Genomic DNA, 25,446 nt, shown 5'->3' with positions numbered 1-25,446 from the left:
CACCTGAAAGAGGCCTACAGGAGAGATGGGGAGGGATTCTATCAGGGAGTGTAGCAATAAGACAAGGGGTAATAGTTTTAGATTGGAAGAGCATAGACTTAGATTAGATATTAGGAAGAAATTCTTTCCTGTGAGGGTGGTGAGGCACTGGAACAGGTTGCCCAGGGAAGTTGTGAATGCCCCATCCCTGGAACTGTTCAAGGCCAGGCTGGATGTGGCTTTGAGCAACTGAGTCTAGTGGAAGGTGTCCCTGTCCATGGTAGGGGGTTGGAACTATGATCTTTAAGGTCCCTTCCAACCCAAACCATTCTATGATTCTACAGTTACCTAACAGTCAAACTCTGCATGGCTCATGGGGAAAACATCACCAGACTGTTCAGCACAGCTTGGGAACAAGGCAGGAGCCAACAGTGCAACTTCAGTTCTAGCCCTTCATGGTCCCAAGTAACTCTGAACCCCTCCCCTTCATCTGCCTTTTCGGTCTATCTCTGGGGATGTAAATGACAGCACACAGTTTGGTGGGCGGCCGGGATGCTTGAACTTATATTTGGCTTCTATAAATACCAGTTTCTAGCTTTTTCCACTTTTAATGATATGACTTTGGTATTTTGACATCCATCTTTCAAGAAAGAATGGCCAAGACCACACAGGAAAATAAAAACTTGTCTAGTCGTAATTCAAAGAGTAGGAATAGTTGTTCCGTGTCTCCCTGCACAGAACAGGCTCAAAAATTAGATACACAAGGGGTTGAAACTGCAGAGAAGTCAGCTAAAATCACACAGGAGAAGAGCTGCACAGAGCACTTCACAGTCACAGGAAAGGTTCTTTTCTCAGAGGCTGAGCAAAACGCAAACAGTCAAGGGGGAGTTATAAAATACTGTGTGCTATAATGCGCACTCCACATTTTAGTTGTTACGGCAAGCAATTCCCTAATGCTGATTTTGTAATAACTACCACTTACAAAACCCCCTCACAAATAAAAATTATTTATGATGCTTTTAGGAGGCTTAAATAAAGCTCTTAGAGCAAATGCAAGGGTTTTTTTCACCGTCTCCTCTCCATGAGACATTCAAACACTTTAAACTGGTAAGTTAAACAGAGATCGATCAGAGGTCTGTGAATGAATTTAAAGTGACCAGGTTTCCTCTGAGGTTCACCTTTCTTGTTGGGAAGGACAAGAGGTTAAACATCCCTTGCTTTTATTAGGCTAAACAAAACCACAATACTGTTTGATGTAATCAAACATCCATAAGTCCATGGGCCCTGATGGGATGCACCCACGAGTGCTGAGAGAACTGGCAGATGCTATTGCTGAGCCACTCTCCATCATTTTTGAGAGGTCTTGGAGAACAGGTGAAGCTCCTGAGGACTGGAGGCAAATATCACACCAGTCTACAAAAAGGGCAAGAAGGAGGACCCAGGGAACTACAGGCCAATTAGTCTCACCTCTGTCCCTGGGAAAATAATGGAGCGACTCCTTCTGGATGTCATATCCAAACACATTCAAGATCAAGAAGTTATTGGAAGTGGTCAACATGGATTTACCAAGGGTAAATCATGCTTGACCTATCTGATAGCCTTCTGTGACATTATAACTGGATGGCTGGATGAGGGGAGAGCAGCAGAGGTCATCTACCTTGACTTCAGCAAGGCTTTTGACACTGTCTCCCATAACATCCTCATTAGAAAATTAAGGAAGCATGGGATAGATGAGGGGGCAGTGAGGTGGATTGAGAGCTGGCTGTGTGACAGAACTCAGAGGGTTGTAATTAATGGAGCAGGGTCCAGTTGGAGGCCTGTAACCAGGGGTGTTCCCCCAATACTCAGCCCAGTCCTGTTCACTCCACAGGGCTGTGCTGCCATCCAGCGTGACCTGGACAGACTGGAGAGCTGGGCAGAGAAGAACCTAATGAGGTTCAACAAGGGCAAGTGTAGGGTCCTGCACCTGGGGAGAAAGAACTCCAGGCACCAATATAGGTTAGGGGTGGATCTTCTGGAAACCACTACTGAGGAGATGGATCTGGGAGTCCTGGTGGACAGCAAACTTTCCATGTGCCAGCAATGTGCCCTTGTTGCCAAGAGGGCCAATGGGATCCTGGGCTGCATAGGGAAGAGTGTGGCCAGTAGGTCAAGGGAGGTCATTCTCCCCCTCTACTCTGCACTGGTGAGGCCACAACTGGAATACTGCGTCCAGTTCTGGGCTCCCCAGTTCAAGAGAGACAGGGAACTACTGGAGAGAGTCCAGCATAGGGCAACTAAGATGATTAAGGGATTGGAGCACCTCCCTTATGAGGAAAGGCTCAAAGAGCTGGGACTCTTTAGCCTGGAGAAGAGAAGGCTGAGGGGAGACCTTATCTATGTTTACAAGTACCTAAATGGTGGGTTGAAGGAGGATGGAGCCAGACTCTTTTCAGTGGTACCCAGCGATACGACGAGGGGCAACGGGCACAAGCTGGAACATAGGAAGTTCCATTCAAATATGAGGAGAAACTTCTTTCCGGTGAGGGCAACAGAGCCCTGGAACAGGCTGCCCAGGGAGGTCATGGAGTCCCCTTCTCTGGAGATTTTCAAGACCCGCCTGGATGCAGTCCTGAGTGACGTGCTCTGGGCAATCCTGCTTCAGCAGGGGAGTTGGACTAGATGATCTCTAGAGGTCCCTTCCAACTCCGACAATTCTGTGATTCCGTGATAAACAGGAATCAGGAAGGCATTTATAGTCATTTAAATGATTAGGATGAAAGTTTCCTCCAAAAGTCTTAAACCTCCAAGTATGATGGCCAAAGACTACTAAACCACCAACCTGACAGAGAAAGAACAATTTTTTTGCCATCTTTCTCCCCAGTGGCTGTCAGGATAGAACTTAGAGGGCTGGAGAGAAGAAAGAAGATAATTCTGCCCATTTCCCGTATCTCCAAGAAAAACATGGGAAAATCTTCTGGGATCCTTTTCTCAAGGGACCTGACAACTATGGTTCTTTGTCACCATATTTAAACCCAGAGAACTCTGGTATACCTGGTTGAAAATACTCCCCACATACCTCATGTGCACATATCTGGGATTCAACAACAATGTAAATTATTTATGTGTGTCAGGAAGTTTATCTCAGTCTTTTCTTCCTCCATTTATCTTCCCGCTTTTGATCCTCTGCAGCCATCTCATTAGTTCCCAATAAAATGAGCATTTCTCTTGCTTCTGTTTCCCCCAACTAAGAGAAAACAGCCATGAAATGCTGAGAAGTTTCTCAAATCTCTAGTGGGAAAATACCTGTGCAGCAGTGCTAGGCTACCCGATTATGTGTTTTCAAGAAACAGTACTTCTATAGGAGGGCATGCTGTCCTAAATGTAGATTATGAGAATACAGTCATTTCTTCACTGTTTGTCACTGCTGTATCACAGCTCCAGGAGACTGAACGTCCTCTGTTACTGAGTACCCAATAGATGTTCATTCCTGATCCTCTGGTATCTCAGGAAAGGTTCTTCTGGAAATATCAGAGTGACCATCTTCCTCCTCTTTTATTCCTCCCTTTCTACAGATTTAAACTTCTAAAGTATCATCATTGAAAACCAAACCAAAAATCAGCATGGATGTCTTCCCTTTCCCCCTAAATGCAGGCTGACCAACATAAAAGCTTCCCAAAAAAGCATGCACTCTCCGATCTCCTTCCTGTGATAGCAAAGCTCACTTATACTGCTGTTGATGTTCACAGTGTTAACCACAGTATTTCTCTATGGCCAGCTTTGCATAACTCCTTGTAGTGGGCGGAGCTGGAGACTCCTTATCCTTGGTTTGTAGTTCTTTGGGTGTGTCAGGTACTCCAGAACATCAAATCCCATGTTACCTTAAATTTCCCAGGTTAAAATATATCATTACTCACCTTTTTACCCTCAGTACTATCACCACTGACGTAGGATAGTTTTCGACGGACATAGAAGAGCATATCATCTTGTCGGGAGGCCAATTTCTCCATAAAATACGTTGAAAACATCCAAGTCCAGAACACAATACGGTCATCTTTGAAACACCCTAAGAGGTAAAGAAGAAAGGAGAAATAAGAGTTGTGGAATTAGCATGTCACATTTTATTGTGCTTAACATGACATCCAAAGTTTTTGCTACATATGGTGCTGTTGAGCCTAATGGCAGCAGAAATACTCTTGCACAGCTCAAAGTAAGTTTTTCCTACTGTGTACAGCGTAGCCACCATTGCGCACAAACCCACAGCCCGTCTCTGGCCATCATCAATCAAAACCACCTGCTGGCAACCAATCTGCCACTGTGCACAGGAAACACAAATTAGGGCCCATGGGTATATCCTGGCTATGTCTGTGCCATGGAAAAGGACAGGATGAGCACACTGAGCGACAATACCTCAAAGAATCATAGAATCATCTGGGCCGGAAGGGACCTCCAAAGGTCATCTAGTCCTACCCCCCCCGCAGTCAGCAGGGACACCCCCAACTAGACCAGGTTGCCCAGGGCCTCATCAAGCCTTACCTTGAATGTCTCCAGGGAAGGGGCCTCAACCACCTCCCTGGGCAACCTGTTCCAGTGCTCCACCACTCTCACGATAAAGAACTTATTCCTAATGTCTAATCTAAATCTGCTTTTTTCCAGTTTAAAGCCGTTACCCCTTGTTCTGTCATTGCCGGCCTTTGTAAACAGACCCTCCCCAGCCTTCCTGTAGGCCCCCCTCAGGTACTGGAAGGCCGCTATGAGGTCTCCCCGGAGCCTCCTCTTCTCCAGGCTGAACAACCCCAGCTCCCTCAGCCTGTCCTCATAGGAGAGGTGCTCCAACCCCCTGATCGTTTTGGTGGCCCTCCTCTGGACCCGCTCCATCAGGTCCATGTCCTTCTTATATTGAGGGCTCCAGACCTGCACACAGTACTCCAGGTGAGGTCTCACCAGAGCAAAGTGGCAGAATCACCTCTCTGGATCTGCTGGCAACACATCTCTTGATGCAGCCCAGGATGTGATTGGCCTTCTGGGCTGCGAGTGCACATTGCCTGCTCATGTCCAGCTTCTCGTCCATCAGCACCCCCAAGTCCCTTTCCAATACCTCATCCCCCAGTCTGTATTGATAGCGACAGAAGAAGCACTCAAGGAGTAATTTCAAAGGCATGTAGTGCCAATATATGCCCCAGTTAATGACATGAAGCCATCAGCTGCCAACAAGTTTATTATATGCTCTCAGCGAGTATAGCCAATCTTCCAGAAGCCAGCAGCTGACACCTTCCTTGTACCAATACACAGGAATGAAAACATACTCATGCAGGGGCAACTGTAGTTCACCCTCTCTCTGACAAGGAACAAAACCCAGCTCTTCTCCAAGGAAACGAGGAATTTTGAAGTCCAGAATCCCAATTAAACAAGAAAAAATGGGGAAAAAGGGAAAAGCGAGAAGAGGAAGATGCAACGAAGTCCCGTTTAAGGAGACAAATTACACCAGCAATAGCATGGCAGTTGGCTTCTCACCAGGAAAAGGAGGCACAGTAGAGGTGACACCACATTTTGCGAAACTCTTCCAATCACTTAACTGTAATAAACCAGCAAAAGGTGCTGCATCTCTTCTGTGTTGTAATGCTTGCACACTGTTAAACGCCAAAATTCATACAGACAACGAGAGAAGGCACTACTGTCCCTGGTGACAAGGGAGCTGAATTTCTCCACTCCTCCTCAGTCCTGCTAGAGGCTCCTTGATGAAGTAATTGCATCCCCCTCCCTGAGGCCCTACTGAGACATAACTGCAGCTGTTAGCCAGAGTCTAGCCGTTTTAAAACCCGTGAATAGAGAACCACTAAAAAAAAATAAATCATATTGCTGAGAAACAGCAGAAACCTGAAATGGATGATGGATGGTATTGTTATGTACAAGACAGCGAGACAGTTGTGGGGGGATGTTTATGTACACACGTGCCGCTGACAACCCGTCCTCCAAAACATCTATCCTTTACAGTGGCTTATTTCCCTAAAAGCTATAGATTGGCTGCCAGATTGGTACACACGTCGCTCCCCAGCCCTTGGCTACCATTCAGGTTGGTGTATTGCCCTCTCAGCAGAACACTGCACACATGAAATAGTTCTGCAGAGAAGAATCTTGTATAAGACAGAAGTGACATTTATTTACAACAATACCTGGATTAAGCTTTAGAAGATTTTCCAGTCAATTGCCAAGAAAGCTGACACACACCATAACAATGAACATGATTTTTCTTAGACACTGGAGGCTGACCTCAGAGCTTTATAAAGCAGTCAATCAATCTTTTAATCCACAAGCGTAACTCAGCACATTTTCCTACTTCATTGTGCATGCAATATTTGCAAGAGAAATCTTTCTTCCAATCTTTAATTACTCTGGTGGGCAGGAGATTAGACTTTCAGATTTTTTAGGAGACAAATGGGTGATTGAAATCAAGATCTTGGGTCCCTCCAACTAAATCCAAAAGCAATACTGAAAACAAAATGGAATTCCGCTGATGGACCGTGCACAGAATATGTTAATAAACATCAAGTAGGATGGCATTTGAAAATATGTATACAGTTGATTATATTTAAAAATAAAAAAAAAAATGAAAAAGCTGAGAGAACAGAAAAGGCCAAGGCAGGCAGTTCCAATGCAGGTTAATTCCAGGCCATGCTGCAATTGCTTTATTTGCATGGCTGCCGTGAAGTCATTTCAATTACTTAAGGCAGCATAGACCATAATGTGCAATCGTGAATAAGATCTGCAATGCACTTAAGTACTATCCAGTTTTTTCAGCAGAGAAAGGGAGTCAAGCACTGGAGAGATACGGGATGCTGGGCATCTGCACTCCTCCCTTGGGCAAGGATGAACAGGACTGTATGGCAAACAGCTGTATCTGAGAGCTCTACCTGAAGAGTCGGTTCAGACTATCAAAACCAGGGCGAGTAAGGACAGAATTATCATCGGTCAGTATATTTACAGATAAATACCGAGAAGAAAAAAAAAAAAGTTTTAAGGATATACTGCTGACACAAGGACAAATGGCTGTAAACTACCGACCAACACACATGTAGGCTGGAAATTGGAAGCAGATTCCTAAGCCTTCAAGCCATGAAGTTCAGGAGCAGCCCCTTCAGTTGGAATAGCGAAGGCAAAAAATCCCTACAGCTGTAAAGACTGAGCTCATCTTGGTTAAGAAGGTTCATGTGTTACCAGTGACAGCCAAGGACACCATGACCCAGTCCCACCTCTATATTTAGCAAAAAGTAGAAAACAGGGCATGCATTCATCGTGATTGATTCATGGTCTCAAAGAAACTTATTAGATCTCATTGTTTTTGAGTACCTGAATTTCCAGCCTTAATTAAATAGAGAGAGGGGAGGAAAGGGGGAAAGAGAATTGCTCCGAGTTCATCTGGAGTTCTAGGAAAATCAAAGAAAAAAGAATCTACATTCTATAAGAATCATCTCTGAAAAAATTCTAGTGTTCAGAAGTACACCACTGTAGTTTGCTTCATAAATGAGTAAACAAAATAACCCTACCCAAGGCACCGCTAAATTTATATAGGAATGTTTTTCTATTGGGGGAAAATATTTTTCCCTTATGAAGTAAAATCATCAAGCTATCTAAACCCAGCATTATAAACATGGGTTAAACAACTTTTAGATTCTGGCAGTACCTGCGAAAATCTGAGAAGCTGTCATACGAGCTGCTTACACCACCAGATACGTTTTACACAATAAAGCACAGGAGTTAACACGCTCGTCTGAACGATTTATGGGTGGTTGTAACAGAGCATTAATACGTGCAGGAGAACGGCAGAATGGCGCAAGGTACCAAGACTTTGTGTGTGCTTTTACCCTTGGTGGGGAATGCAGGACAAATTGATTCAATGTTCAACATTAGCCCAAACAGAAAACTAGGGAAGAGAAGTGCTATTGCAGTGAAGCTACTGCAGCATAATGCAGGGGAAAAAAAAAACAAAAAACCTGAAAACCCTTATAAGCAATGCTGGATGGCTGTCAATTCAAAACCCTACCCGCAACAGATGAGATGCAAAATTGTCCTCCAAGCTTCAGGGATACTTGCAGACATTGCTGTAATTAAAACCAACCTGAGGATGTTCTAACTGTTCTGACTGCAGTGGCTAAACTGCAACACAGCTGTTTTTATTAAGTTTCAGTAGAAGCAGGAAGGATGGGGAACAGCACACAGAAGAATTAGCCTTTAAAAATCTACTATTAAATAGCATTAACTTGGAAAGGAGACAAGAAAATTTGTAACTATAATCCAGACTTCTTAAAACTTCAGAAAGGGAAAAAAAAATAAATCTATTCCAATTTCAAGCCAGAAACTGTGAGATCTAATATATCCACTCAAGCTTTACATCCCCAAAAAGCACGGTGTACCCTTACAGTCATTATTTTGGTGGCCCACAGCATCTCACTGGGTGCCTTCCAGCTTTGCCGAAGAAGAAACTTGGAAACCACTTTTAAAATTGTTTTGGGGGATGGTTTCGAAACTGTCAGGCTAACGGCCCAGCAGACAAAATTATTCTTTTCAATAGACAGAAGAAAGCACAAAGCCTTGATTTCTCAGCCTTTGCCACAGCCCCCCGTTGCGGGGCCTCAGCTGGGCTGGAGATGGTAGGGCTGAGAGAGCAGTTCTGTCCCCATTACCCATCCCACCCACAAAAGAACTGGACAGACTCAGCTCGCAGTTGGGACTGCTGATGGCCTTAACCCCCTGCTATTATGCCCGATCCTGCTTCTATCCACCTGGCAAGGACTGAGATCAAAAACAGATGCCAATTTTTCATAGGGCAGACGTTCGTGAGTTGGCAGCAGCTTTCCATCACATTAGTCCGTCGAGTGTTTGCACAACACTCAGAAGATGTGTGTGCACACACGTACGCTGCCCGTTAAGTTGGAAGGCACTTAATAGAACACCTGGCACTTAAAAGCCCTTGAAGCTTTGAATTCAGTATTTGGGGAGACCTTTTAAAAACGCTAAGCATTTTATTGTTGCCAGAAGAGGATTTGAGCCTTCTGCGACACCAGAATTAGGTGGTATTTGCAAAGGACTGGAATTCCATCTATTGCTGAGAGCACGCAGCAAGACAGCTTCCTGAAAACACTCCACCCCTAGCAAATTCTGCCTCTAAATGAATAAAATGGTATTAAGAGTTCAGTCTATAAATCTTAATACACTAAAAGTTGATTATATAATTATGAGACCTTTGTCATGGATAAATCCTAATTACAACAATTTACTGTAATGATTCATTTACATGGATTTTATCCTCATTAGAGGCATGATTTATGCCAGCTGCTATGTAATAAACGTCTTTTTACCTATTAGATTTTTATATTAAGCATTCATTTCGGGGAACTGACTCCAGATCCACATAAGAAGTTGTGATTATTTTTTTTTTAATTAATGCTTTCCAAAAAAATCAGTGAATAAAGAGAAGTGTCAGCATATTATTTTGCTTCAAAGGAATAGAAGAAAAGATTTCCCATTTGGTGGATAATCATTTTTTCAGCATGTACCACTCAGAGCTTAGAGGAACAATAATTTGAGCTAGACAGGGTTTCTTCCTATGCTTTTATTCCTCTAGCCTGCCATGAGCTACTCTTAACTGTGAGACATCTTAAAACTAATTTCATCCAGTTCTGCCACAGTGCTACCATCTGTAAAATGAGCATCCTTAGATGTTTAGGGGTTAATTAAACGCTTGTGAAGATTTTTACAGCCCCAGCATGGAAAGCAAACTAGACTTCTAAGTGATTCACACTATATTTAACTTTTGTTTTGAGTTTAGCCAAGTATTCTGCAAGGACAATATGAGAAGTGTGTCACATAGCCTAAAGCTACCTTTGATTTTATAAAGTTATAATTATTACTGCATAAAATCAGAATGGATTCTGTCCGGTGTTTGTTGCCAGCTAGCTAGATCATTAGAAATCTAAAGTTCAGTCTTCTTCTCACACCTACATAAAAGGATGTCATTTAATCCCTTCAGTATGACCTTTTACAAACACAAGGCTTCATCAAACTTTCAGAAGTTCACTGGCAACCAATTCAAGAGCAGGCAACACAGAGGGAATGTGTTACCAAACGAGAGGCCCCCCAGAGCACATCCTTGCAGCACATTCCTCTCTCATAAATACCAGGGCTGGGAAAGGAGCACCACCACTGATGCCAGCTGTAGTGACATGGAACAGGGAGAAGTTTGCTTTTGCAAGCACCCAAGTCCTAAATCTGTCAGAAAAGACAACATATACTTTCAACGTAAGTTTTTCTGGCAGAACCCTAGCTAGAAAAGGGAGGCATCATGGTAACAGCAGTGACAGGGAAAAGACAGATGCCACTGAATAAGCGCCCTACTCTGCCACAACTCTCCTCTTTTCCTCACCCTAAAATGGGGGTAGCTGTTCTCCTACCCCATCACATATTGCATGCACACAGACATTAACATAATATGAAGACGACAAGCAGAACATGATTAAAGATGAGAGAATAATTTTATACCAAATATAGCACACGCTTGTTTATAACGGACAACGAGGATGGACAGAAGCTCATTTGAAGTTGAGTGAATAAGAACAGTCTAGACCAAACAGAAACGTTGCTGCTCTTCTCTTTCTTTCTGTGGGCATTTCAGGAATATAACCTCTATCAGGCTTTCAAATTTGCAGGCATATATTAGGCTTTTTTAAAGCAACATAATTGATTTCAACCTTGGCTTCACAGCATACTCTGTAAGGGAGTTGACAAACTTTGAGCTTCAAGCATTGAGTCATCAATGCTAAAAGGCCAAGAAAAACATTAGGCCAATTTCTCTTACAGTGCCATATTTATTCATTTGCCAATAGATGATATCACCTCTCTCATATTTATCACCTTCTCTAAGTACAACTAAATGGTAGACATCACTAAGATCCCCAGAATCGATATGCAGTTTTCAGTACACACCTTCAATTTAAAGCCTGTTCTCACCAGATAATTGACTCAAAGGCCCAAAATAACATAAGCCAGAAGCTCCCGCTTGGATCAAACACAAACGTGGTCTTCTGTATGGAAAGGGAAAGAAACACATTTCTACGTTTAGGAATAGACTACAAAGTCTTCCACGAAGGCTTGTGAACAATTCCATGAAATAACAGGTCCAAAACACTCGAGATTCAGAGAAGTTGAGCTCGTTTTCAGCTGATGACTCCCACTTCCTGAAACACAGAAACAGCTCAGAGCTAAATTGTGCTTAAGCCTTATGCTGAACTAAAAGAGAGTGGATAAGATGTAATTCTATTCTAAAGATCATAGTTTACCCTACCCAGTAAGGGTTTCCCTCCTATAACACAGAGCTTTAACTTTGAAACTCTATATAAGAGTCAAGCCACAGTTGTAGTGATGCAACTTCATGGTCCACACTTGTAAAGTACCTGTCAATCACATCACATACCTATCCTCTACTTGAGAAGTGATGGCATTATATCACTCTTCGGAAAAAAAAAAGGCGGCAAATGCCGTAACGTAAAAAACTTCTGATTCTGAGGACCAAAGTAATCAAAGTCTAACCTTCAAGTATATTTGACATTCATTAGTGATGGCTCTCCACTGCCCCACGCTCCTCCTGACCCCTCAGACTGCTCCTAACCCTAATACAATTAATTTTCATTCATATAATTAGATGCAGACTTTGCCTAGATTCTGAAGTTTAATCCACAGAGGGTCAAGGCTGATGTGTCAAGGGACATCTGTCACAGAGATGGCTTTTAGGAGGTACAGATTCCCTGCACCATAACCGTATCTCTACCTCATCACTTGTTCTTTCATTGGATGGAATACATTTGTGCCATAAATGTTAAGACAGAAGGCTTTGGTTTCAATATAGCACAATTTCTAAACATCTGAACAGCAGACACTTCACAGTTTATCTTGTCACCATGGTTTACTACCTTCAACATAGCATACATGTCAACTACAACCAGTTTCCTGTCTCTCTGAAAAATATGAAACAGTTCATTTATATTGCAGCATCACTTTGGGTATCATAAACAACATCCTCCTTTCTGCCTAGGAGAGAAAAATAATTCATGCAAATTAAACTTTTCCAATATCTTCTAAAGTAGTTAGGAGTGCATATTCTTCCCAACTAAGAATCATCCATGAATAACTATGATGCCACAAGGCATACCTCATCAAAATATCCAACAGAATGGAGATAGACAAGAATCAGACAACAAAATTTACATCCATCTATTATTTAGTTAAAAGTTCCTTCTTTTGCAAAGGGTTAGCAGAAAATAGTACAGGGTGTATTATACACAGAAGACATTTCTTATACTGACTGTGTTTGCTTACATTCCAACAGCAAGGAAAGGCAAGGATAACAATTTCCAGACAAATAATCTGTCCCAAGAATTACACATATTTTGCCCTAATATTTAGAGCAACATCCTCCCCATAAGAAAACAGAAATATATTAGTTTTATTCCTTTTCCTAACTTATTTTCTTAGAAAAAGTTCCACCATCTTCATGTTTCTGGAAAGGGCCTAGAGAAACCTGCTGAAATCACTGAACTGACCACTAAGCTTGTACGGGTGCAAACTTAGTACTGCTGGTCACCCATTGCCTTGGCTTTTACCTGTATCAGTAAAACAGAGAGGAAATTCTGCATGCTGAGGGACCAATTCTCAGTGCTCTAATGCTACTAATTACCCACGATTGTAAAAATGAATAATTAACATTATATACATCAATCAGCAGATGTTCTACACTTTCTGGCAAGAAACACTTATTGAAATTAGGCTTCAAAGTGGTACTTCCAAAGCTTTTCAGGTGAAATAGTACACGTGAATAGGCAGGCTATAGATATTGAAGTTACATGATGAAGAGCGATTACTTTATGGATAAGGACCTATAGGTCCAATTAAATCACTCGAAGATGCCAGTGACCAACTTCTCTTACATCACAAAAAATTCTCAAGAAATTCAAATGGTTCAAGACAAATATCATGTAATATCACACTCCTTTCAGCGAAACCAAAGATACTATTTTTTCATACTAGCATTAAAAAGCATTTGCCCTCTTGCCAGCAGTATAAAAATAGTATCTGTTAACAAAAAATAACAAACCACCAGCTCTTCATGCAGAGCATTTGCTTACCGAGGACCAAAAATACTTGCCAATGAAGCTGGGGGGACAGAGGGAGCTATTTTAAACCTGAGGAGAGCTTAGGGAAATACTGTTAAGGAAACAGGTGAAGGATAAAATATGAGAACCACCATTCCAGCTTGTGCCTGAAGACCATGGAGCAGCACATCTTGTTTCTAACAGGGATGAGGAGCCTCAGGAAAAATGAGAATCATTTCACAACAGGTAGGTATGGGATAACCACCTGCACACCCAACTCTCGCCCTAACCCTTAGCAGCTGGTGCTTGGGCTGCACCTTAAAACGTGAAGACTTTTGTTCTTTCTAGAACCTTGGAATTATCCCAATTCACCTCAATGACTTGTGGGGGGGGAGGGGGAGAAATCTTATGAATATAAAAACTCCTCTCCGAAACTCAGCAGGTTGTCAAACTCAATTAATTAATTTTGATATCAAAGAGCAGTGTAATTTTGGGCTTGGCTTTTTCTGAGGGGTGGTGGTGTTTTTTTGTGGTTTGGGCCTTTTTTTTGTTTTGGGGTTTTGTTTGCTTGTTTGGGTATTTTTTAATATTTCATAACATGCAGAACAAATTTTGATGAGGGGAATAATAGAAAAAGTGATACTGCTCATGTGAAAACCTTAACTTTGCCACTTCTGGAAAAACACATTGGAAAACAGGGAGCTAGAGCATTCCTAGGAGGAAGACAAAATTCCTCTTGCAGTTTACAGAAAACAAGTGTATTGTCATAAGAAACGGATTAGCAATACTAGCTCCTGGTTACTAGTAGCAAGTGATAAATGTATACTTTCCAGGGCAATGTCCACAGACAAACACAAGAAATTTTAGTGCACAGCCAAAATATTCTCAAGGTGGTTTTGCTACAGACAGTCATTTCCATATTGACACCACAGAATACAATCCAAGCACAAACTAGCCTTCTGAAAGGCAACAAAACGCACTTATCACAGGAAATGGTAATATTTTAAAAACACATCTAACTTAAAAATCCAGATCCCATTTCCAAGCAACTGCAGGAACATCAAGTGTAAGTTTCATGGAAAATCAAAGGTCTTGGGTTTTTTAAGTGCCACTTTACTACATGACATTATTATTGTTATTAATATTATACACACTTCCGTCTGTTCTGTGCCTTGGCTTTGTTTCAAAATTCCCATTGTAGGTCTCCTTTTCCCTGAGAATACACACAAGTAGAATAAAATCAGAATATCAAAACAGCTAACTAAGAGACAGTAGATAACTGCAAAGAATCTTTTAAAAACTGAACATATTCATGCATGGAATCTGGAATTTAATACTTCCTCCCCTTCCAAAGCCCTGAATGTCTCCATTAAATGTGATTTATTTTAAGCTATTTTCCATAAAAAGAAATTAAGATTTTTTTTTCTTTTTTGTAATGCAAACGAAAGCATCTGGGATGAAAACGAAGGACTAAATCAAGAGAAGAGAAAGGTTACTGGAAATGCTAACAGATCTACTGAGCCAAGGCAAAGCCTACCAGACACCATGCCAGATATTGCAAGCTGCCATCATTATCAGAATTGGTGTAAGTTCTAGCCCTATTCTAGTAACTTAAAATATACGTCACTTAAGAACACAAGATAATAACATACAATTATTATCAATATAGCAAAAAATAACCTTTTGAATGGATTACATTTAATATACCTCCTCTGGCTACAAAGCAGGAATTTTAAATGGACTCCGATTTGTTGCAAGTGCATACAGAGACCGGGAGTGATGACTGAATAGTGCATCCTACATTGCAAGATCAAGCTAGAGTTAAGCAGCCTTGAATATTTTAGAAAATGTAATGCAAGAGACATGCATGAAATAGCTCTTTCAGTAAACAGGAGTATTTTTTTTTTTAAAAAAAAAAAAAGCACTCACAGGTAGCAAGCAGTAAAAGAAAAAAAAAAAAAGAGAGAAACATCCTGGTAAAATAGGATTTTGTCCTACATATCCTTATATCAATACATTTTAGGAGGGGGAAAAAAAAAAAAGCTACTTTTGAAGCAAACAGGTAACTGAAGGTCGCAGTTATAATTTTGGATAACAAAGGACCACACCAATCTACTTTCAGATGCTAACCTTCAAATCTTACTTTCTCATTAAAGCCAACCATGCAGAAGGAAAGAAGCAAGAGAACTTCAAAGCAATAGGAGGCACAAAGGAGGGCTGCCATCACGGCCAGGACTCCACTGCTCACCAACGCTCTGCTTTGGCTTCTGTTGCAGGTTATTTTGGCTACCCTGGGAAGCTGCCCAGTTTCCTCTCAGGAAAACAGAGTAAGGGATGCTTTCTCTTGGGGTCAACTTTGCTTCTTTAAGTTGCAAAAACACATACAGGCATTTTTTTTAATTTTGTTTTTCCTTTTCAAGTCTTTGTACTTCTTGAGCAGTCTCCAAATTCTCCACTAGTATAATAATACATGCAATGAAAGCTATGCTGACTGAAAAAAAAAAACAAGACAAAACCAGTAAGCTTTAAAATACTATTTCGAGGCCTTATCCATCTCTTTCTACTCAATACTTGCATAGATGTCAGCGACTGTAAAACATGCCAAGGTAAGGCATGTGTACATGGGGATGTTTGTATGCTCTGCCGCTGGCTGCTGAGACGTGCTAATACTGTTTCACATTCATGGCATAATAGTGACACCAGAATTACATGCCAGCTTTTCACAATCTGAGTATCTTAAAATTCCTTACACCAACACTGCAAATGACACAAAAGGATATCCTGCCTTTTTTTTTTTCCTTTCTTTCTTCCCCCCGCCCTTTTCTTTCTATCTTTCTATCGCAGCCTTCTAGCTGTGATACTGGGCCAGAACAAAATTTCCCTTCCAAACTTAGTATGCATAACTGCTCTGATATCTAAACCCTAGATTTTATTGAAGATTTCTTGAATGTTACCTGGGCCAACTTCAAAAACAAACAAACAAACAAAAAAACACAACCACAAAGCAGAGTATGAGTAAAATAAAAACTGTAGTGACACCATGAAGCAGGGAACTGACAGGGAAGAGCCCTCAACACAAGCCAGTTTGCCAAATAGCCAACATAGGCTACAGAGTGCACAGCATTATCTATTTTGTTGGTAAGTTGCCCTAGAGCAAGTGTAAGTACCCCCAGTGAAAGAAGCAAGATAGGATACAACAGAAACAATAGAAAGGAAGAGGAACACAATTCATCTTGTATCTTCTAACCTCATTTTGTTGGTTTGTTGGGTTTTGTTTTTGGTTTTTTTTTTTTTTTCCCCCATAAAGCCCAGACTTATGGCACCATCACAAAGTGAAAACTGCATTCATCTACCCTCCATGCATACCAACATCCAGCTTCTCTGGTATTTGTATCACCTGAGGCCATGGACCAGACCACAGATGTTACTGCACGTTTGGGGGAAATATAGAATCTACCATCAAGCTTTGAACACCATTTTGACACAAATACTTCTGGCTATGTGGAAGGAATGCATTTTTTGATTCAATTGTTCTTGGTCAAACACCACTATGATTCAGAATATCTGAAAGATCAGAGCAAGAAAAACAAAAAAAAGGGGTGAACTTAGAATTAAAAGCCATAAATACATAACAATTACTCTACAGTCTGAAAGGCATGTGCTGAGCAGACAAAGTAAATGAAATATTTCAGGTTTTACTATCAAGGACCCCAAACTTCTGGTGAAACGAGACCTTCATTCCATGAGGGAATACATCTAAGCAAATCCAGCTGTGGCTGGTGTTTTGGGCAGGTAAGGCAGTGAACTGGAAGAAAGAGTATGACAGAGTAGGGATTAACAACTTCCAACTTGCTAAAGGGAAAAGAGGGGGGGAAAATGAGTTACCACTGAGATCCAGCACTCGTGCTTCACGAATTAAAAACCTCAATTCATATCTGCTCGCCCATCCAGCTTTCTTTTGTGTAGGAAATCTGACATCTTGATACTTTTGACATATGCATTTCTCTCTGCAGGGAAAAAAAACTGAGCTTTCTTCACAGAGTATCAGTTGTCAAGCTGTCAAGATGACTAACATTCACATCGCTGCCACATCACTATTGTTGTCCTGTTTAAGCACTAAAAGCATTTGTCAGAAATTGTCTGTCAAATTAAAATACGGAAAAGAAAATAGCAGAAGTCATTGTAAAAGATGATTCTCAGTTGGAGAAAGAAAAATAAAAATAAATCATGAGTTAATTACGAAATTTTCTCTCCTCCAAATATTAACATGGATGATTGTAATACCTGGAATAAAGAAAAAGTTATTCCTAAACCTGATGTGTCAGGACGATAAATAGCCAGAAGGAAGACGCTTCTGTATGTTAGAATTTTGTACAGTTAAGTTAATCTCTTGACTAAAATGTGCCACAAAGAAAAGTGGGAAAAAACCCCACAGCATTCCCCTAGCACAGCACTTACTGAAGAATAGCCAAGGCACTATTTGGATCATAAATTTTTTTCTGGGATGAACTAAAGTTCAAACCCTGAACACTAGCACAAGTACCATGGGGACAGGAGAAAGTCGGACTTCTCCACCATGGAGTTGCACAAGGCAACCCCAAATACACTTACACAATTCCTGTTGGAAAAAAATTCAAAGGTTGTCATCTGTGGCTGGTAGTTCCTTCTTTCACTGTGAATTACTGCCCTTGGAGTGGGGACAGCAGAACAGGTGTAGAATTTGCACCTCAACAGCTGTAGTTCAGAGTATTAACATGAACTAACATGGACTTCTTTTTCTTTTTTTTTTTTTTTTGTCTGCCAAGCTGTGAGCACCTGAGGAACAGACCCCATGACCATTCTGCAACCTCTGCTATGGAGGCAATCATCTCCAGCAGACAGCAGGGTGGACACAGCTGGAGCTGGCAGCCTCTCAAATCCTCTCAGCATGAGTCTGCTGATCATCTACTACATGTCTTTTCACATTAATTCCAGGTATTTGTTCTTTAGAAGCCCGAGCCAGAAATCTCACAGATAAGTAGTGCTTACAGGGGAGAACTGCCTTCTAGAGCTCACAGATAAGACAGCAAATTAAAGGCACTAAGCTAATAAAATAATTAGACTCAATATTATCCCAGCAAGAAAAACTGAGATCTCTAGCTTAATGCTTACCCAGAAAACAGCTGTAGATAAGCCAGGAAATCCATAAAAGGGCGTGTAACCTGGCTGCAGTCAAGCAAGTATTGATTTCAAGGAAATCCACACCTACACTGTGCTATAAAGCTGTTTAGTCACAAATTCAGGAAGTCATCCCACAGCATCAGTGACCTCTTACCAAGTTTCTGGCTTGATAACAATCAAATTATCTGGAGAGAATTCAAATGGGAAGAAGTTGTCCCCTCTCTCCTAACAAAAGTGAGAAAGCAATCAGCCCCCCTTCATCCACTTGAGTCTGGGAAGACAAGCTTCCTTCCTCTTTTTCATTAGCTTCAGAGATTAAAGAACCTCATGGAGGTAACAGAAAGGAGACCAGCAGAAAGTGCCACTTCAGAGAAGCAGATACTGAAGAACTCAAAGGATTTTCTTAAGTTGCTCCACCCAGCAGCATAGACTAAGTGCCCGAGAAAGTAAAAATTGCCTAATCAAAAAAGCATATCCGTTTTCTTTTCTTCAGCCTTCAGGTATTTTCAATGTCCCCCCATCTCCTCCTCTTTGAGATCAGATTCTTCTACTCATCCCCTAGACATCTCATCAGGAGCCCTGACAGGTCCCTCCAACCTCCAAAAACTCCACAGGGAACAGCCGTAAACTGGCATGTTTGAGCACACACGTTCCTCTCGGACCTATGCATCCACCTGTCAAAAGATCTTCCAGTGCTCTGACCCACCAGACAGGAATCATACAGTGTCATATGATGCCACCTACATCTTTTCCTGCTAAGGCTGCCAATCCTCTCGATCCCCATGGTTCAAAGCATCACAGGCACTTAGGCTCTCAACGATAAAGACAAAATTGTTTCAAAACCTGAGATAAGTCGCATTAAAACCTTTATAAACAACTGCATGAAACCTCTGTAGAAAACACAGATGACACAGCAATGAGGAGAGATCTACAGGAGAGTTTAAAGTAAATTTACCATCATCATCTGTACTTGAACCAAGCAGTTTAGAAAACGTATCATCACCCCTTTGCCACGCAACATTTTATCCTCAGGTAAGAGAGGCAGGTAGGAAAGCCAAAGACTAAAAATAAATAATAATCTGCTTAAAACCTGGTCAGGTGCCCCCGGAGCTTCCCCCGCGGGAGAAACGGCCCGTTCGCGCCAGCACCACGGACAGCGGCCCGGCTGCTCCCGGCCCCGGGATAACACCCCCCCCCAGCCCCCCCATCCCAACCCCCCGGGTCCGGAAAACTTCCAAGTGTCCTGGGCTGAATTCAAAAGGAACCATGCAAAGTACACCGAGCTCGATGTGGCATCTTGTCGTGGTTTTGGCCGAATTTACCAAAACCAGACTGACAGATGGCCCCTTCCCCTCCCCCCCCCCAAAAGAGGAGAGAGGAGGAGAAAGAGATAAGGAAATTTAGAAGTTTAGAATGAACTAAACTACTTTAATGAAGAATTAATATATTAAAATAAAAATAAAGAAGAAAATAATGAAATGGATACAGTGTATACAAAACCGTATCAAGCTCCCAGGATGACAGTCACATCACCGGCAGGCACTGGGGAAGTCCCAGACTGGACTCAGTGACGAATGGGAACTGGGTTCCAGCTCTGGAGTCAGGAACACACGGATCGGGATCAAAGGCAGATGAACAGACAGAGTCCTCTCTGGACGTCGGCCATCGCAGGAAGGGGTTGACCCTTTGATGCCTCAGCTTTTATACTGAGCATGGGGCAGACGGGATGGAATACCCCAGTTGGTCAGGTTTGGGTCACCTCTCCTGTCCGCTCCTCCCCACCGATGTGACCCCTCTACACTTTTTCCATTTCCGACCCTCTAAGGGGGCAAATAACGAAATTGGCTGCCCTCGGTTGTTACAGCAGTAAGTATAAGCAAGGGCCTCCCTGCATACCATTCCTTGGCATGGAGCACAAACATTGGTCTTATCACTCTGAGAATGAGCAGGTTTCTCCACAATATGCCGTTAATTTCAGAGAGTTAGAGGAGGCCTAGCTGGGATGTAAAGTTACAGAACAGAAAATTGGTTCAGTTTTACTTCAAACCGGGACACATCTCTTAAGATGTACCACAAAGCATGAAAGCGCCACACATTTCCACAAGTAAACCTAACAATTTCAACCCATGCATGCCGATTTTAACCCATATACCTTAATTTCAATCAACAAATTGGGTGATCAGGGATACTGCGCTTTACCAAAAAGCAACATTTTACAAACCTTTCAAAGTAGAAATGCACACTGGAAACTCTATTTTAGTCCTGAACCTGAAACACAGCACCATGCAGGCTGCTGTGAAGAGAGTTAACTACGCCTGAGCCAGACCCAGTACACAGGTCTGTCTGGTGAGATGACCCACGTGACACCTAAGCAGGAGACCTCCAACACAAGCACAAGCCGTGGCAAGCCAGGTTGGGAGTAGGTTCTCCAAAGACACCAAAGGAAACCTACTGGTTGACCCAAGCACCCAGAGGAGAGAAGTTCAGGAAGCCCCTGCCTTCACCGAGTGCCTAAAGCAGATGACCTACATGTTAGAGGGACCCTGGTCCAGGGCCTTAGGACAGTATCACCAGGCACACTCCCCCAGTCACCAGTGGGACCCAGCACGGGAGCGCTCCCCTCTTTCCTGCTCCCGCAGCACAGGCCATGCCCAAGAGCATGAGGCACAGCTAACACACTGCTGGTGCCTACTTGGCCTGTCGTCCTTCTCTTCTGCCCACCACCATCAACTCATCACCCATTGTTTTTACCAGTTAATCATTAAATTGCCATCTTTCCACTACTGTGGCAGTACACATCAACTAAGAACCACCAGTTGCCCAAAGTGTTGCCCAAAGGTAGACCTGCAAATTGTTTAAAAACAACAGAGTACTAGTCTAAAATTCTTCTTTAGAATATGACAGTGACTGAACTACCACAAATAAGATCAGACTTTGAAGACTGATTTTCACAAAACAACTGCCTTCAAAACCAAACTAGGGTTATTGCCACCATTTTGTTTTTACACTTCCTCCCTAGAAGTGCATCTGTAAAACCTGTGTTCTGCTCTCAGTAGATGGGTTGCCACCTTCTCCTCACCATGCTGATTTTAAAGAATTATTTGGCCAGGCTTTTTGGCTGAGAATTTTTTTTAATGGTTATTTAACAAACAGATGAATGTAACAGTTACCACAAGGATGTCTCTACAGTAAGCAAAGAAGGGTTTCCTCTAGTCGTGTCACATAACAAATAAAATGTACTCGTCTTTTTCTTTCAAAGGTGAAAGTAGATACATTCAAGAACTAGACACAAATAAAATTGAAGCCAATAAACAGCCTCTGCAAAAGGCGTTTCCTTCACCAGGGGGGCTGTCTTGGCTCTACAGGGCTTGTCCCATCCACAAAGACCAGCGAGAAGCCGCCTCCTCCTCCTCCATCTCCACCTGAGGGGTGGCTGGCCATCCTTCCCAATCTGCCCATGCTCCACCAAGGCACTCAGGGAACCAGCGGATGGACCTTCTGGGGCCGAGAGCTCAGCGGCTGCGGCCTCCCTCCTCTCCCACTCGCCAGTCCCTGCTGGGGAGCTGGAACCAGACTCACTTGGGGCGGCTGTTCCTCCGACCTTCCCTACACAGCAAGGCTACCAAGGCCACACGGAGACACAGACACGGCGCTGGCGATGCCACCGGACGCGTGGAAGGCGTGGAAGTGCTGCTCCAGCTCCCGGGGCGGGGGAACCGGAGCCGCCTCTCGCCTCCTCCCACCTCCGCAGCTGCTCTGGGAGCGCGGGCAACTGCCGGCCCAGGCCCTCCCATCATGCACCAGGGAGCAAAGGCTGCTGGGAAACGCCGCAGCCAATGGGCTTCCACATGCAAATGAGCACAGTGACAGGGGACAATGTCTGCCCCGAGGCGCCCGGGGGGCAGAGGCCCAGGGAAGAAGCTCTGGTTCCAGGCCTCTGGGGCAGGGCGAGGACGAAGCTGGAACCCACCTCTAGAAACCACAGGATCCACCCCAAAGAGCAAACACAAAGTGCCCATGGGCCCAAACTGCCCAAAACTAGTCCTTCCCCACGGGCCACGGGACAAGGGCAGGACCTGGCAGGTGGCGTCCCTTCACCCCCGCCTCAGCCTTAGTGACGCTGACTACGGGAGCCTAAAACACAAGTGCATAAAACAAACCTGACCAAGGATGACCCAACAAACCTGACTCAGGCCATGGCCATCAAAACATCAGTTGTGGTAAGTTGAACTTGGACTTTGGGGGATGGCTGGCAACACAGCCAAAACACTGTCCAGAGTGGGACCTAGAAATTTTGTTCCCATGAGAACATGACTATAGGTCAATTATCTTACTCTATAAGCAGTGGACAGCCCAAGAGCCCTTTGAGCTCTCCTGGATGGCAGTGGCTGCACGCCAGGATCTCCCCTTTTGTGAGGATGCTCGCTTAAGATTCTACTCCTTGAGGCTGAGAGATTCCTTACCGCAACAGATTCTCGGTAAGTGACTAATAGCATGCTAAACTTGGAAATCATAGCTAAGTAATGTAAAGGATTGATTGTGCATATATAATCCTTTAGACATAAACCATTGACCAAGTCTGGGACTAGGATTGGACCCAGCCACATCCAGACTCCTCTCTGAGAAGGAGTTTAGAAGTAAGGGGGTCCTTTCTGAACCTCATGACTCAACGGGAGGGTCTCCCTGACAGCCTGTCTGACCCTGTCCTCTATGCAGTAAATAGAGTGTACCTTGACATCGAATCTTGTAAAACACTATCGCATTTACTACTGGTTTTATCGCACTTACTACTGATTTTGTTAAATCACTGTTTCACCTTAATAAATATTTCACTACTTCACTCTAACTAGTGAAGTTAATCACTCCATCCACGACAGGGCCTTTGGAAAAGCCCTCACAAGTGACTGGGGGATCACAACCAGCCTGGCCACCCGAGCACAACAGGGGACTCTTCTGCAGGCTCCGCGGGGAAACTGCCAATGCTCCCCGACAGCTCAACCACCACAGGAGCTGCTCCTCCCCAGCCCCTTCCTGAAACAGCGACAGGCAAGGGGGCAGGAACGCCAAAACCCTCACCCCTGGTTGCCTGCCCATAGTCAAGCATTACACAAGGGTTCTGTGTAAATCTGTCTTGATTAACAAGAAGCTTGGCTGCAAACTGAATTATCAAAATCAAATAATTAAGGACAAGGATAGCCGGTGCTAATCTAACACATGTACACAGACTTCCTAATAAATGTAATTATAGCATTTCTGTAACGCATTTTGGGTCTTTCTTGCTACCTCCTAATTAGCCACTGGCAAGAGGAAGAGAAGTGCAAACACAACCAATGCCAAGAGATTGGAGGACGGTTCCTCCGTGAAGCTACTTTCATCTGACTCAGTGCCACGTTAGCAGAAAGGAGACATTTAGGTTGTTGATCTGTCAGTTACTCCTGATTCATTAACAGTATCGGTAATGATCTACCAAATACAGAGAAAGCACTGACCTCCTCCTCCTCTTTGCAGACTTTTGCCAAAGAAATACTCTGCACAAAGAACAGAAAAAGCAGTAGTACGTTTATTCCACCACTTTCTGCTGACTTGGTATAAAAGTGCTTAAATATAGTCCAGGAACCTAACTATACATGACTATTGGTGGGTATAATCAGCTATCATCCTGACTTCTAGAGCCACATTTTTTTTTGAGGTTGCCATAACTAGTCTTTTTAAATGTTTATCACTAGAAAAGCAATTCCTACATTAATCTCTTATGTCAGTTGCTGTCTTTTTAATTACTTTGCCTTTTATTTTTTTACAGTAGTTAAAGAAGTTGGTCTTGCTGTCCTACAACTATCTCTAAAATCTACAATCTGGTTACCTGCCTTTTTCTGCAGCTCCTACTCTTTTAACCTGTTCTCCTCCTCCTAACAGAGGCTGCCTCCTTTTCTGTGCATCTAGACAGAAATGATACCGGACCACAGCTTCTAGATTCATTAATATAATACCATGCAGTCTTTCTAGATACAGTGCATTAATACTGTGTGTAAGAACACAGTGACAGCACTTCTAGTCAGACACAAACAGTTAATACTTATCTAACGCATTTACAGAATCACAAAATCTTCTTGGTTGGAAGGGACCTTTGAGATCATCCAGTCCAACCAACAAAAAAAAAAAAAAAAAATCACAAAAAAAACCCAACACCAAAACCAAACCAAACCAAACACCCACCCACAACCCCACACCACACCCACCCACAAACAGACACAAACCAACAATCAGGGCGTGCTCTAGTGCCCGAGAAGTGCCATGTCTACACGTTCCTTAAATACCTCCAGGGATGGCAACTCCACCACCTCCCTGGGCAGGCTCTTCCAGTGCCTGACCACTCTCTCAGTAAAGTCATTCTTCCTAATATCTAAACCTCTCCTGCCCCAACTTTACACCATTTCCTCTGGTCCTGTCATTATTCCCTTGGGAGAAGAGGCCAACACCCACCTCTCTACAACCTCCTTTCAGGTAGTTGTAGAGGGCAATGAGGTCCCCCCCTTCAGCCTCCTCTTCTCCAAACTAAACATGCCCAGTTCCCTCAGCCTCTCCTCATATGACTTGTTCTCTAGACCACTCACCAGCTTGGTGGCTCTCCTCTGGACACACTCCAGCAGCTCAATGTCCTTCCTGTAGTGAGGGGCCCAGAACTGAACACAGCACTCGAGGTGAGGCCTCACCAGTGCCCAGTACAGAGGCACCATCATTTCCCTGCTCCTGCTGGCCATGCTATTCCTGATACAGGCCAGGATGCCGTTGGCCTTCTTGGCCACCTGGGCACACTGCTGGCTCATGTTAAGCCAGCTGTCCACCAACACCCCCAGGTCCTTTTCTGCTGGGCAGCTTTCCAGCCACTCTTCCCCAAGCCTGTAGCGTTGCCTGGGGTTGTTGTGACCGAAATGCAGGACCTGGCACTTGGCCTTATTAAACCTCATCCCATTGGCCTTGGCCCATTGATCCAACCTGTCCAGATTTAAGGACTTCATTCAGTCCCAATGTCACTACTAGGCTCAAAGACTTTTGGAAAGGGAAGAGGAGGGCACAGGGCAAAGAAGATCCTCAGCCACAAGTACCAATTCTATCATTAGCAGCACTCAGTTTGGGAAAGGGAAGGTCTCAGCAGGTTTTCAGCAGCAAAATACAGTACTTTGGGGTT

At 43.2% G+C, this 25,446-nt stretch overlaps 1 protein-coding gene across 1 annotated transcript in view; it reads right to left on the bottom strand.

Annotated features, from left to right (window-relative positions):
• Nucleotides 1–25,446, bottom strand: part of KIAA0930 (KIAA0930 ortholog) — an 86,155-nt gene that overhangs the window by 41,561 nt on the left and 19,148 nt on the right. The window contains exon 2 of the mRNA XM_074152708.1: nt 3,876–4,024. Coding sequence (XP_074008809.1) covers nt 3,876–4,024 — 149 coding nt within the window. The remainder of the gene's footprint in view (nt 1–3,875; nt 4,025–25,446) is intronic.

Source organism: Numenius arquata, chromosome 1, assembly GCF_964106895.1.
Source record: "Numenius arquata chromosome 1, bNumArq3.hap1.1, whole genome shotgun sequence".
In the NCBI taxonomy this organism is placed as follows: Eukaryota; Metazoa; Chordata; class Aves; order Charadriiformes; family Scolopacidae; genus Numenius; species Numenius arquata.
This window is presented reverse-complemented; position numbering and strand designations above follow the sequence as displayed.